Here is a 15,005-nt window from a genome sequence, read left to right on the forward strand (position 1 = left end):
ACATCAAAATTCCTTCCCAAACAATCTCGTCAGTCACCAACTCGCCAGCAGTATCGTTTTCATTCTACAGCAAATTCAAATTCATGAAATCTGTAAAAAAATTAAAAAATTGAAGTTGCTTGAAGTAAATATAAGGTTAGTATCCTGTGGCTCTGGTGTCTGACGTTTATAGAAATGTATTATCAGCTTGGGGTTCTGTATAACGAAACCATTGTCAGACTTTGGGACCTGTGGTAAAGAAACTTGCCCTTGGCTGTTGTTGCATAGCTGTCAAACATGGCCCCTATGGTGATGGGGGTGCTGGTTTTCTCACTTTAAAAGAAACCAGCAGTGGTTAAGCCACCATGGACCACAGCAAAAGAGTTAGACAATTTTTCATCAGTATACTAATGTTCCAACCTAACAGCAAACTATGCTAACACAAAGTATGCTATAAATTAATCCAGAATTAAAGTAGCACATCAAAAGCATTACACAATAGGAAGACACACTAATAGCTCTCCGTAACATGAATCCATTTTTAAAAAATGCCAGGAAGACCGCTAAAAATTTCATCAAAATTTACACAATGTGAAATGGTGTGAAATCCACAGGCTAGATGAGTGCTACAGCTGTTATGAAACAATTTTACTACCGTGATCTCCAGTGCCTAGATAATATACAGTTAAACTGTAAAGTTTATAACAAGTTGAATGCTGAAGTTACAGCAGGTACACAGTGTGAAATATGTCATGATGAGTTGTGATAAACGACACCCCTTTCTTGACTTTTTTGACTTATTCAGACTGTATCTCACCTCCTAGTCATCAAGACTGATGTTGCCTAAACAACTGTAGAACAAAGATATCACATTTAATTTGAGTACCAGAGGAAAATGGGCCCATTTTCAATTCACTTCCACCTTATATGTTTGCACTGCAAAACCAAACAGTTATTTTTCGATGGTTTACAAGACGGTCATTATAATGAAAATGGTTTAAGAGAGTTTGCAAAATACTCTTTCGTAAAAGGGGGAACAAAAATTTTTGGCATTCTTAGAAAAATCATCAACTTTGTACTCAATTTGTTAACTACTGGAAAGCAGCAGGAGAACGAAATTTTCTATTCTAAGACCTTGTATTGGTAAATTATTACATGCCGAGTTTCAGATGTATCTCTCAATTAGTTTCAAATATATAAAAAATAAATTCCACAATTTTCAAGCTCCTATTTTTTTCGGAGAACTTAACTTCAAATTTCTGTATGTAAAACGCATATGAAATCGGTTTCTATTTTTTAACTTAAGAGAGTACAAAAAGTTGCACAATATGACCTAGTTTTGCTTCTTTCAAGAAAATATCGCCAGAAATATGTCTTAGAATTCCCTAAAACTCACAGGTACTCTATTGACAGCTGACTATGGTGGATTTTCAAATGAGTATATCCCAGAAGTATTGGCTCAATTATCGTGAAATTTTACCAATGTTTATGAGGAACATGTACAAGTGTTTACAAAAATTTTTAACAAAATCCATGATGGTCATGGCCTACACCACTTGGCAGCTTTTTTATTTTACATCAGCACAGTGAGCCTAACCTAAAACTTCCTGCTGTCAGAACTTGGGCACACTAAAAATCTTGAAACTGCTAGTTATTTTTATCAGTACTGATATTTACAGTACAAGTTACTCACATGACACTGCTCAGTATCAACAGTTAATTTCTTTTGAAGAATTTTTTGTTGTGGTCTTCAGTCCAAAGACTGGTTTGACGCAGCTCTCCATGCCACTCTATCCTGCGCAAGTCTCTTCATCTCCAAGTAGCTACTGCAACCCACATCCTTCTGAATCTGCTTACTATATTTATCTATGATTTTTAACCCGCACACTGATCTCCAGTACTAAATTGGTGATCTTTTGATGCCTCAGCATGTAGCCTACCAAACAATTACTCCTCCTACTCAGGTTGTGACACAAATTTATCTTCACCTCAATTCTATGCAGTCCTCCTAATTAGTTATGTGATCTACTCATTAATCTTCAGCATTCTTCTGTAGCACCACATTTCGAAAGCTTCTATTCTCTTCTTGTCTAAACTGTTTATCGTCCACGTGTCAGTTTCATAAATGCCTATACTCCATACAAATACTTTCAGAAAAGACTTCCTGACACTTAAATCAATACACAATATCATCAAATTTCTCTTCTTCAGAATCTCTTTTCTTGCCATTGCCAGTCTGAATTTTATATTCTCCCTACTTCGACCATCAACTGTTTTGTTCCCCAAATAGCAAACTCATCTACTACTTCAAGTGTCTCATTTCCTAACCTAATTCCCTCAGCATCATCTGATTTATTTCAACTACATTCCATTATCCTCGTTTTGCTTTTGTTTATGTTCATCTTATATCCTTCTTTCAAGAATCTGTCCATTCCATTAAATTGCTCTTCCATGTCCTTTGCCATCCGACTTCAATTCCTACTCCAATTCCCCCCCCCCCCCCCCCCATACTACATGCTCAATGTATACATTGAATAACATCGGGGATAAGTTACAACACCCCCCCCCCCCCCTCTCTCTCTCTCTCTCTCTCTCTCTCTCTCTCTCTCTCTCTCTCTCTCTCTCTCTCTCTCTCCCTCTCCTCCCCCCCGCCCCTCCCACGCACCACTTCACCTTACTGCCTCTCATATCTTACAACTGCCATTTGGTTTCTGTACAAATTGTAAATAGCCTTTCGCTCCCTGTATATTACCTCTGCCACCTTTAGAAATTGAAAGAGAATTCCAGTCTACATTGTCAAAAGCTTTCTCTAAGACTACAAATGCTATTAACATACGTTTGCCTTTTCTTAACCTACCTTCTAAGAAAGGTCTATGGTAACTATTGCCTCATGTATTCCTTTATTTCTCTGGAATCTGAACTGATCTTCCCCAAGGTCGGCTTCTACCAGTTTCTCCATCCTTCTGCAAAGAATTCGTATTAGTATTTTGCAGCCGTGACTTATTAAACTGATAGGTCAGTAATTTCAACATCTATCAGTATTTGCTTTCTTTAGAATTTGGATTATTATATTCTCCTTGAAGTCTGAGGGTATTTCACCTGTTCCATACCTGTCATTCACCAGGTGGAAGAGTTTTGTCATGGATAGCTCTCCCAAGGTTATCAGTAGCTCTAACACAATGGTGTCTATTTCCGGGGCCTTGTTTTGACTTTATTCTTTTAGTGTTTTGTCAAATTCTTCATGCAGTATTATATATCCCTTCTCATCTTCATCTACATCCTCTTCCATTTCCATAATATTGCCCTGAAGTACATTTCCCTAGTATAGGCTCTCCTGAAGAGGGGCAGCAGTCTTTTCCGTAGTTACAGGGGCAACAGCCTGGATGACTGACTGATCTGGCCTTGTAACACTAACCAAAACGGCCTTGCTGTGCTGGTGCTGCGAACGGCTTAAAGCAAGGGGAAACTACAGCAGTAATTTTTCCCAAAGGCATGCAGCTTTACTGTATGATTAAATGATGATGGCGTCCTCTGGGGTAAAATATTTGGGAGGTAAAATAGTCCCCCCATTCGGATCTCCGGGCAGGGACTACTCAAGAGGACGTCGTTATCAGGAGAAAGAAAACTGGCATTTTATGGATCGGTGCGTGGAATGTCAGATCCCTTAATCGGGCAGGTAGATTACAAAATTTAAAAAGGGAAATGGATAGGTTAAAGTTAGATATAGAGGGGAATTAGCGAAGTTCGGTGGCAGGAGGAACAAGGTTTTTGGTCAGGTTAATATAAGGTTATAAATACAAAATCAAATAGGGGTAATGCACGATTAAGTCTAATAATGAATAAAAAAAATAGGTGTGCGGGTGAGCTACTACAATCAGCATACTGAATGCATTATTATGGCCAAGATAGACACGAAGCCCGCGCCTACTACAGCAGTACAAGTTTATATGCCAACTAGCTCTGCAGATGAAGAAATTGATGAAATGTATGATGAGGTAAAAGAAATTATTCCGGTACTGAAGGGAGACAAAAATTTAATAGTAATGGGTGACGAATTCGGTAGTAGGGAAAGGGAGAGAAGGAAACGTAGTGGGTGAATATGGATTAGGGGGAGATAAATGAAAGAGGAAGCCGTCTGGTAGAATTTTGCACAGAACACAACTTAATCATAACTAACACTTGGTTCAAGAACCATGAAAGAAGGTTGTATACATGGAAGAACCCTGGAGATACTAGGTTTCAGATAGATTATATAATGGTAAGACAGAGATTTAGGAACCAGGTTTTAAATTGTAAGACATTTCCAGGGCCAGATGCGGACTCTGACCACAATCTATTGGTTATGAACTGTAGATTAAAACTGAAGAAACGGCAAAAAAGGTGGGAATTAAAGGAGACGGGATGCGAGTAAAGTGAAAGAATGAGATGTTCTCGAGAGTTTCAGAGGGAGCATTATGGAATGACCGACAATAACAGTGGAAAGGAATACAGCAAAAGAAGAATGGATAGTTTCGAGAGATGAAGTAGAGAAGGCAACAGAAGACACAGTAGGTAAAAAGATGAGGGCTAGTAGAAATCCTTGGATAACAGAAGAGATGTTGAATTTAATTGATGAAAGGAGAAAATATAAAAATGCAATAAATGGAGCAGGTAAAAGGGAAAACAAAAGTCTTATCTCACTAGGGGACCTTTGGAGAAAATAGAGAACCACCTGTATGAATATCAAGAGCTCAGATGAAAACCAGTCCTAAGCAAAGAAGGGAAACCAGAAAGGTGGAAGGAGTATTGTGAGAGTGTATTTGTTGTTGTAGTCTTCAGTCCTGAGACTGGTTTGATGCAACTCTCCATGCTACTCTATCCTGTGCAAGCTTCTTCATCTCCCAGTACCTACTGCAGCCTACATCCTTCTGAATCTGCTTAGTGTATTTATCTCTTGGTCCCCCTCTATGATTTTTACCCTGCACGTTGGCTTCCAATACTAAATTGGTGATCCATGAATGTCTCATAATATGTCCTACCAACCGATCCCTTCTTCTAGTCGTAGTTGTGCCACAAACTTCTCTTCTCCCCAATCCTATTCAATACCTCCTCATTAGTTACGTGATCTATCCACCTTATCTTCAGTATTCTTCTGTAGCACCACATTTCGAAAGCTTCTATTCTCTTCTTGTCCAAACTAGTTATCGTCCATGTTTCACTTCCATACATGGCTACACTCCAAACAAATACTTTCAGAAAAGACTTCCTGACACTTAAATCTATACTCGATGTTAACAAATTTCTCTTCTTCAGAAATGCTTTCCTTGCTGTTGCCAGTCTACATTTTATATCCTCTCTACTTCGACCATCATCAGTTATTTTGCTCCCCAAATAGTAAAACTCTTTTACTGCTTTAAGTTTCATTGGCAGGACACTTAGAAGATGCAATAAGTCCACTAAAGAGACAGCTTACACTACACTCATTCGCCCTCTGTTAGAATATTGCTGCGCGGTGTGGGATCCTTACCAGGTGGGATTGACGGAGGACATCGAAAGGGTGCAAAAAAAGGGCAGCTCATTTTGTATTATCACGTTATAGGGGAGAGAGTGTGGCAGATATGATACACGAGTTGGGATGGAAGTCATTACAGCATAGACGTTTTTCGTCGCGGCGAGACCTTTTTTACGAAATTTCAGTCACCAACTTTCTCTTCCGAATGCGAAAATATTTTGTTGAGCCCAACCTACACAGGTAGGAATGATCATCAAAATAAAATAAGAGAAATCAGAGCTCGAACAGAAAGGTTTAGGTGTTCGTTTTTCCCGCTCGCTGTTCGGGAGTGGAATAGTAGAGAGATAGTATGATTGTGGTTCGATGAACCCTCTGCCAAGCGCTTAAATGTGAATTGCAGAGTAGTCATGTAGATGTAGATGTAGATGTCTCATTTCCTAATCTAATTCCCTCTGCAGCACCCGACTTAAATCGACTACATTCCATTATCCTCGTTTTGCTTTTGTTGATGTTCATCTTATATCGTCCTTTCAAGACACTGTCCATTCCTTTCAACTGCTCTTCCAAGTCCTTTGCTGTGTGATAGAATTACAATGTTATCAGCGAACCTCAGTTTTTTATTTCTTCTCCATGGATTTTAATGCCTACTCCGAACTTTTCTTTTATTTCCTTCACTGCTTGCTCAATATACAGATTGAATAACACCGGGGATAGTCTACAACCCTGTCCCACTCCCTTCCCAACCACTGCTTCCCTTTCATGTTCCTCGACTCTTACAACTGCCATCTGGTTTCTGTACAAATTTTAAATAGCCTTTAGCTCCCTGTATTTTACCCCTGCCACCTTCAGAATTTGAAAGAGTATTCCTCTCCTAAAAACCTATTCAAAAATGTGTCACAGTGTACCATTCACTGAAACACAACGTTATGTAATTAATAACTTTGTGTTTCAGTGAATGGTACACTGTAATACATTTTTGAATAGGTCTTTAGGAGAGGAAATGACTTACTGAATAAAAAATACAGGATGCCATTTAAAAAAGTCATACTGCAATTCATATCTTTGTAAAAAAACAAAGCTACAACGAAGGCTATCATGCTGATTGATGTCCCCCTCATGGCTGAAGAACATTTGCTTGAATCATTTTGTAATTTGCATCTGGAAGAACAGTTATTTAGGATGGTCAAGAAAAATGGGACACACTGTACAATAAAATCTGAAACCTTCTGGTGTATCCAGGTCTCTTCCACATTTACAGCCTTCTATAGTATCAGCCAGGTTTACCACATTGCCTTAATAGTGTGATTATTATTGGTGACAATTTCACAAACACGAAGTTAGCTACCACGAATCTAATAATTCAGAGGCTTGTTACAACAGATATGCTGAAAACTGCACATGTGACAATGTCTCCCATAGTAGAAGAAGACAGTATATTATCTCCTCACGATAATATTATGACTGGTTTCCAGACAGAGATCCCGGGACATTTTTCAAAGGGAAATTGATCACCCTCATTTGTTAAGCATTGTTTACTTTCCAGGCGCAACTGTATTATAAACCGAGAAGCACAGATTGTAACTGAGTGAGCTCTTCGACTGGTAGTTATGGATTAGCATTCTGCACTCCCCGACTGTGTGTATTGAACTTTACCAATAGCTTTTTAGTCATTAATGGCTGAGACTGAATGAACATTTCAAAGACAGGTTGCCTCAAACATATCATCCTCTTTTAAAAATTTAGTTCTTAATGATTAATTTTGCAGCTTTTACACATGGAGAACACTGCTTGGATTTAATTTTTTACTGGTTTTAACAAAGGTTGCAGCACATGCCTTTTTATGTGACACTGTCAGTGTACATTCATTTACTTTCTGACTTGCCCCATGGGCCACTCACTACATTTCAAATTTCACAGCGTGAAAACAACCTGATGATAAAATGAGCACTCTGCCAGAAATTAATTTTTCTACCAACCTATTGCACCGCAGACATGTGGAGAAGCCATGCTAGTCCCATTCATCAGCTGGCTATTCCTTAAGGTAAAGTTAGGGACTGAGGTGATTGCACCACCAGGAGCACAGACGGTCACACCAAAATCACCATCTATCGTAGGTCCGCGTGATGTCCATGTGTATGGCATACCCGGTTGTTTCTCACGGAGTGAGTATTCTGCTACCATCATATCTGGTGAAACATATGCACCGACTCCTGAAAAACATATCATTAGTGTATTAGAACATAAAAAAGTGATTAATTTACAATACGACACTGACAAACTACATAATATTAACCTCGTAACTGGTTATCCTGAGAACCCAGGTTAAACTGTTTTGCTGGGAAATAATATTCTGAGATAACTCATGCCTCCAAATTTTGTGCATCCCTGCACCAACATCCAAATTATAAATGTTGTCGTGTTGCAGTATTATGTCTGCTCACAGTTCGCTAAAATGACTTTATTATACCAGTGAGGAAGAGCAGTGGGAAGACATTCCTGTTTCGGAATCTGTTAACAACACTTTCAAACTTTAATTAAAGTGGGGAAGATTGTGAGAAAGACACCAATATAGATTGTCTGAGGTCAGATTGTGGAATGTTGTTGATCAAAATACTGACTGCGCTCCACCAAGATTTCCATTTACTGCTAATCCCAGCTGTACGATTCATTTTGCCGATGACAAACTTGAAATATTTGATCACTTTTTCTGACAGGGATTTGATAGGAATGACACAGGTGGAAACAGCTAAATATATCACTCAATGTGTTTCAGTGACCAGATGTAACGTGTTGCTACCGTCATGGAAAGAGCTTCAAATTTTCCTTGCTGCAAGCATTTTGTAAAGTGTTGTTCAGTAACCCGAATTGCAAATGTACTGGACATCAACTTCATTCTCAATTATGTAATGTCTTACAAGAGGTTTTGCTAAATCAAAAAGTGTCTTAATTTTTCTGAGAATGAATTTTATGATGCTGCAAATCATACATATCCCACAACGAACTACATCTGACAAGTTTACCGGCACCTTGAAAATAAATTAAAAACCTATCACGTTCCTGAATGGGACATTTTGGTGGATGAAAGTCTACTTTAGTACAGGGGCTGACTGGGTTGGGCACAGTATATCCCCATGGAAAGGGCAGGATATTTAATGAAACTCCACATGCCGTGTGAATCATCTAGCAGGTATGTGTGACTCCTGATTATTTAAACGGAATGGGACAATACAGGATGCAGACTTTACGAATTTTCCGATCACATCACGCGATGTTTTGACATTTTCAGAACCACACTGTAGCAAGGTTGGGCAAGAGTCGGTATCACGGGTAGGCATAAAATGATAATAGAGTGCTTCTATTGACAACCAAACTCATCTCCTGATGTAACCAAAAACTTTTAGAGAAAACTGCAGATCACTTTAACGTTAATTCCCCAATCATACTGTAATCATTGGTGGAGACTTAAAATCATCCAACAATCAGTTGGGGAAAAATACAGTTTTGTTAGAGGTGGGCACGGTAAGATATCCTGTGAAATATTACTGAGTGCATTCTCTGAAAACTACCTACAACAGATAGTTGGAAACCCCTCTCAAAATGGAAGTTCATTGGACCTGACCTGTCTTGAGGATGACCACACTGAAACTGGTATCATAGACCATGATGCAGTTGGGGCAACAATGATTACCAAAGTACAAAGAACACCTAAAACAAGCAGAAAAGGTATATATGTTCAGAAAACTAGATAAAAAAATCAGTAGTGTCATACCTTAATGAGAAGCTTGAAACTTTCAACACAGCCAGAGTTCATGTGGCCCTACCCTAAGTTTAAAAGAATAGTTGACCATGCAACACTGTATACATATGTACCCAGTAAAACAGTTCATATTGGAGGGAACATCCATAATATATAATCACTGTAAAAAAAATTCTAAAGAAACAGAGATTACTGCATAATTAGTGTAAAACAAATAGTAGGTATATTATAAAGAGATGCTGAATGAAACACATTTGGCTGTCAAGAGAGCAATACATGAAGTCTTCAATGACTACCATAGCAGAATACTGTCACATGATCTTTCACAGAACCCAAAGCAATTCTGGTCATATGTAAAGGCTGTTAGTGGCATCAAAGTTAGAGTCCCGTACCTAGTGAATCAGACAAACTGAAACCGATGGTAGCGAAGCAAAAGCTGAAATGCTTAACTCAATTTTCAAATGTTCCTTTACAAAGGAAAACCCAGAAGAATTTACCATTTAATCCTCATACCATAGAAAATATGAATGGAGAATTGCCCCAATTTCACCCTCTTACCACCAAAAAGATGAATGAAATAAGTATTAGTGTCAGTGGTGTTGAGAAACATCCAAATCCAAAATCGTTAAAACCAAACAAAGCTCCAGGGTTCAATAGAATCCCTGTCAGATTCTATACTAACTTTGTGGTTGACTTAGCCCCTCTTCTGACTATAATCTACTGCAGATCCCTCGAACAAAAAACCATGCCCAGTTCTTGGTGAAAGACACACGTCACACCTGTCTACAAGAAGGCTAGTAGAAGTGAAGCACAAAAATACCATCCAATATCCTTGACATTGATTTGTTGTATAATCTTGGTTAGAACAACCTCCTCAATGCCAACACCAAGCACGGATTTTGGAAACATCGATCATGTGAAACCCAAATTGCACTTTTCTCACATGGCATACTGAAAGTTTTGGATCAAGGCAATCAGGTAGATGCAGTACTTTTCGATTTCCAAAAAGCAATTGACTCATACTACATGTATGTTTATTGTCATTAGTACGATTATATGCAGTAACAAGTGAAAAATCTGACTGTATTGAGGACTTTTTGTTAGGGAGAACGCAAAACGTTATCTAGGATGGACCATCATCATCATCATGATCATCATCATCATCATCATCATCAATAGAAGTAACTTTGGGTGTGCCCCAGGGATGTGTGTTGGATATGTGTTGGATCCTTGCTGTTCATGTCATATATTAATGAGCTTGCATACAATATTAACTGTAAAATCAGGCTTTGATACAGTTATTTATAATGCAGTACTATCTGAAAGAAGCTACATAAATATTCAGCCAGATCTTAAGATTTCAAAGTGGTGCAGAGACTGGTAACTTGCTTTAAATGTTCAGAAATATACAATTTTGCACTTCACAAAATGAAGAAACGTAGTATCCTATGAATATAATCAATGAGTCACAGTTGGAATTAGCCAGTTCATACAAATACCTAGGTGTAACGCTCTGTAGGGGTATGAAATAGAATGATCACTTAGATTCAGTTGGGGGTAAGGCATGTGATATACTTCGTTTTATTGGTAGAATACTGGGGAAGTGCAATCAATCTACAAAGTAGATTGCTTACAAATCACTTGTGCGAACAGTTCTACAATATTGCTCAAGTGTGTGGGACCCATACTAGATGGAATTACCGTATTTACTCATACTAGATGGAATTATCGTATTTACTCAAATCTAAGCCGCACTTTTTTTCCAGTTATTGTAATCCAAAAAACTGCCTGCTGCTTAGAATCGAGAGCAAAGCAAGTGGAAGTTCTTAAAAATGTTGGTGGGTGCCGCCACAACTTAGTTCTGCTGTCTAATATATGTAGCGCTACACAGGCATTCTTTGTAGGCACAAAGATAAATACTGGCGCCAAAACCTCTGCGTCAGTAAATAATTTTTTTTAAAAAAAAAAGGTGGAAGACAAGCTTTTTTTTCTCCGCACCGAGTTTCGACCACTGCATTTTTATACATTATCCAACAAAGTAAAAACAAATTCCGTATTGTTCATCTTCGAATGTAGCAGCATTTCAATGTACTATGAAAGTCAAACTGGCAAGAATGTTTCGGATGTTTGTCAATATGGCCAACTCTATGTTCTGAATTTTTTCTATCTGTGAGAAGAGATGGTTGCTAATAGGAACTTTTATAAATTGTGAATCACTTGCAGTATTCTCGTCACCATAAGAATAATACAAATATAAACATTTTGCCATGTATTGTTACGTGTTTGCTGCTATCTCATTTAAATCCTCTCTGCGTAATAAACCACAAAACTAGAGTGAGACAACAGCAAACGCGGAGGAATATATATATCATGTCATGTTTATATTCGTATTATTCTTAAGTTAAACAGTGATACAGTCAGAAATGAAGCGAGGCAATTGACTAGATTTTTAAATCTAAGATGACTAATTTCTGTGCAGAATGTAATGTACTAAAGAGACGCCTGCAAAGATTTTCAAACGGAGAAAAATTTTCCCTAAACTCTCGTTCAGAACATCTATCATACACAGTCTATTATTTGGTTCTTGTTGATCATTATCAAAGACGGTGACAGGCCGTAAACGAGCAGTATCAGAGTACGACAAACAATGCATGACACAGTACAGTAATGCATATTCAGCGTAGAGTGACGTAAACACCTATAACAAAGAAAACTGCGCTTATCAGATCAAAGAAAAATAAGCAATCAATTCAAACCAGACGAAGCACATGAAAAAGGAAGGGTACCTGTATAAATATGGATGGAGCACCTGACGCATAGCAAAGGCTACCTGGTAAAGCTTAACTGCTAAGCTTACGACTCAAACCAAACAACTGTAGCTGTATCGTCATTCATTCGACCTAAATTGTCTCGTATTACAGTGGACCAACTTTGTTTCGATTTGGAGATGCGGCCTAAAACTTTTCCCTCCCCTTGAATTTCGAGTCTCAAATTTCAGGTGCGGCTTAGACTCGAGTAAATACAATAACAAGGGATATTGAACTTCTGCAGAGGGGGCTAGCACGAATGGTCACAGGTTTGTTTCAAGACTGTTGAAGACAGATGTAAGATAGTCTGAGAAAGTCTATTAAAATTTAAAAAACTGGCTTGAAACTGTAACTCTAAGAATATAAAAAACTCTGTAACAAATTGCTTCAAAATAAAAAAAAAAAAATATTTGAATAATTACTGCACATACAGAGGCATTCAAACAATCACTCTTCCTGCACTCCATATGTAAATGGACAGGGAACAAACCATAATAAAACAGTACAATGGGACGAACCCTTTGCCACACACCTCAAGGTGGTTTGCAGAGTATAGATGTAGATAGCTTTTACACATCTCCACAGTTAGCATATTACCAATTTTGAGGTTAACTGATAGTTATGGAACAGTAAAAATGACCCAGAGATGCCACAGTCTCTACAAAATATAAAATTACAACAGGCAGAATTAGCAAGTGAAAAAGTTCTAGCATTGCGCTGGAAATACAGGATAGATGTGGTACTCCTTTCAACTATTCTTGAGCCGATCAGTGAATGGCATTGGATACTGTACACAGAAGACAAGAAGTATAACAACAAAATCTTTGTTTGCTAGAAGTTTCTGTGTAAAATTATTTTATTTCGTATGGCAAATCAGGAGGGAAAAAAGGATTCACTGAAATTTATGTTGACCCTCCTAATGCAAGCCAACCAGCACAAACACACCACCCTCCTCAGTTGACAGAAAGATATTTCCCAGAAGTCACTGAACCAACAGAGAAGAAGAGCAATGAAACACGAGTACACACAGTTTGCTTCAAAAAGCAGAATGCCTGTGAGAAGCACATCTTGAGAGAAACGCGAAACTACTGCCTCTGGTACCAGGTCCCCTTGTGCGTCACTCCTTGCTTCAATCTATGATACAAAAGCCGATTTATAATAACATGCTAGTCTGACCCTCATAGCTGCAGTCTGATTTCTGTCTTTAAATAAAAATTTTATTCTCTGGCTAAAACACTATGTAGACTGACTGTCCATTCTGTTCGACTGCTCTTCCAGGTCCTTTGCCGTCTCTGATAGAATTACAATGTCATCGGCAAACCTCAAAGTTTTTATTTCTTCTCAATGGATTTAATTTCTACACCAAATTTTTCTTTGCTTTCCTTTACTACTCTGCTCAATATACAGTTTGAATAACATCAGGGATAGGCTACAACCCTGTCTCACTCCCTTCCCAACCACTGCTTCCCTTTCATGTTCCTCAACTCTTACAACTGTCATCTGGTTTCTGTAAAAATTGTAAATAGCCTTTCGCTCCCTGTATTTTACCCCTGCCACTTTCAGAATCTGAAAGAGAGTATTCCGGTCAACATTGTCAAAAGCTTTCTCTGAGTCTACAAATGCCTAAAACGTAGGTTTGCCTTTCCTTAATCTTTCTTCTAAGATAAGTTGTAGGGTCCCATTTGTCTGTAAAGAGTGTGTGTTAGTATTTTGCAGCCATGGCTTATTAAATTGACAGTTTGGTAATTTTCTCACCTGTCAGCACCTGCTTTCTTTGGGATTGGAATTATTATATTCTTCTTAAAGTCTAAGGGTATTTTGCCTGTCTCATACATCTTGCTCACTAGAAGGTAGAGTTTTGTTAGGCCTGGCTCTCCCAAGGCTGTCAGTAGTTCTAACGGAATGGTGTCTACTCCCGGTGCCTTGTTTCGACTCAGGTCTTTCAGTGCTGTGTCAAACTCTTCACGCAGTATCGTATCTCCTATTTCATCTTCATCTACATTCTCTTCCATTTCCATAATATTGCCCTGAAGTACATCGCCCTTGTGTAGATCCTCTATATACTACTTCCACCTTTCTGCTTTCCCTTCTTTGCTTAGAACTGGGTTTCCATCTGAGCTCTTGATATTCATACAAATGGCGCTCTTTTCTCCAAAGGTCTCTTTAATTTTCCTGTAGGCAGTATCTATCTTACCCCTAGTGATATGTGCCTCTACATCCTTACATTTGTCCTCTAGCCATCCCTGCTTAGCCATTTTGCACTTGCTATCTCATTTTTGAGACGTTTGTATTCCTTTTTGCCTGCTCCATTTACTGCATTTTTATATTTTCTCCTTTCATCAATTAAATTTAATATTTCTTCTGTTACCCAAGGATTTCTACTAGCCCTCATCTTTTTACCTACTTGATCCTCTACTACCTTCACTATTTCATTTCTCAAAGCTACCCATTCGTCTTCTACTGTATTTCTTTCCCCCATTCTTGTCAACCGTTCCTTAATGCTCTCCCTGAAGCTCTCTACAACCTCTTACAACCTCTGGTTCGTTCAGTTTACCCAGGTCCCATCTCCTCAAATTCCCACCTTTTCACAGTTTCTTCAGTTTTAATCTACAGTTCATAACCAATAGATTGTGGTCAGAGTCCACATCTGCCCCTAGTAATGTCTTACAGTTTAAAACCTGCTTCCTGAAGTTCTGTCTTAGCATTATATAATCTATTTGAGACCTTCCAGTATCTCCAGGCTTCTTTCAGGTATACAACCCTCTTATGATTTTTGAACCAAGTGTTAGCTATGATTAAGTTATGCTCTGTGCAAAATTCTACCAGTCGGCTTCCTCTTTCATTCCTTAATCCCATTCCATATTGACCTACTACGTTTCCTTCTCGTCCTTTTCCTATTACCGAGTTCCAGTCACCCATGCCAATTAAATTTTTGTCTCAATTTACATTTAAATCATTTGTAAATATGTTT

General features: G+C 38.3%; 1 protein-coding gene across 1 annotated transcript in view; it reads right to left on the bottom strand.

The window, feature by feature from the left end:
* The window catches only part of LOC126355027 (tripeptidyl-peptidase 2), a 283,245-nt gene that overhangs the window by 152,447 nt on the left and 115,793 nt on the right, over window positions 1-15,005 (bottom strand). The window contains exon 9 of the mRNA XM_050005173.1: window positions 7,447-7,680. Within this exon, the coding sequence (XP_049861130.1) occupies window positions 7,447-7,680 (234 nt within the window). The remainder of the gene's footprint in view (window positions 1-7,446; window positions 7,681-15,005) is intronic.

This window comes from Schistocerca gregaria, chromosome 3 (assembly GCF_023897955.1).
Source record: "Schistocerca gregaria isolate iqSchGreg1 chromosome 3, iqSchGreg1.2, whole genome shotgun sequence".
Classification (NCBI taxonomy): Eukaryota; Metazoa; Arthropoda; class Insecta; order Orthoptera; family Acrididae; genus Schistocerca; species Schistocerca gregaria.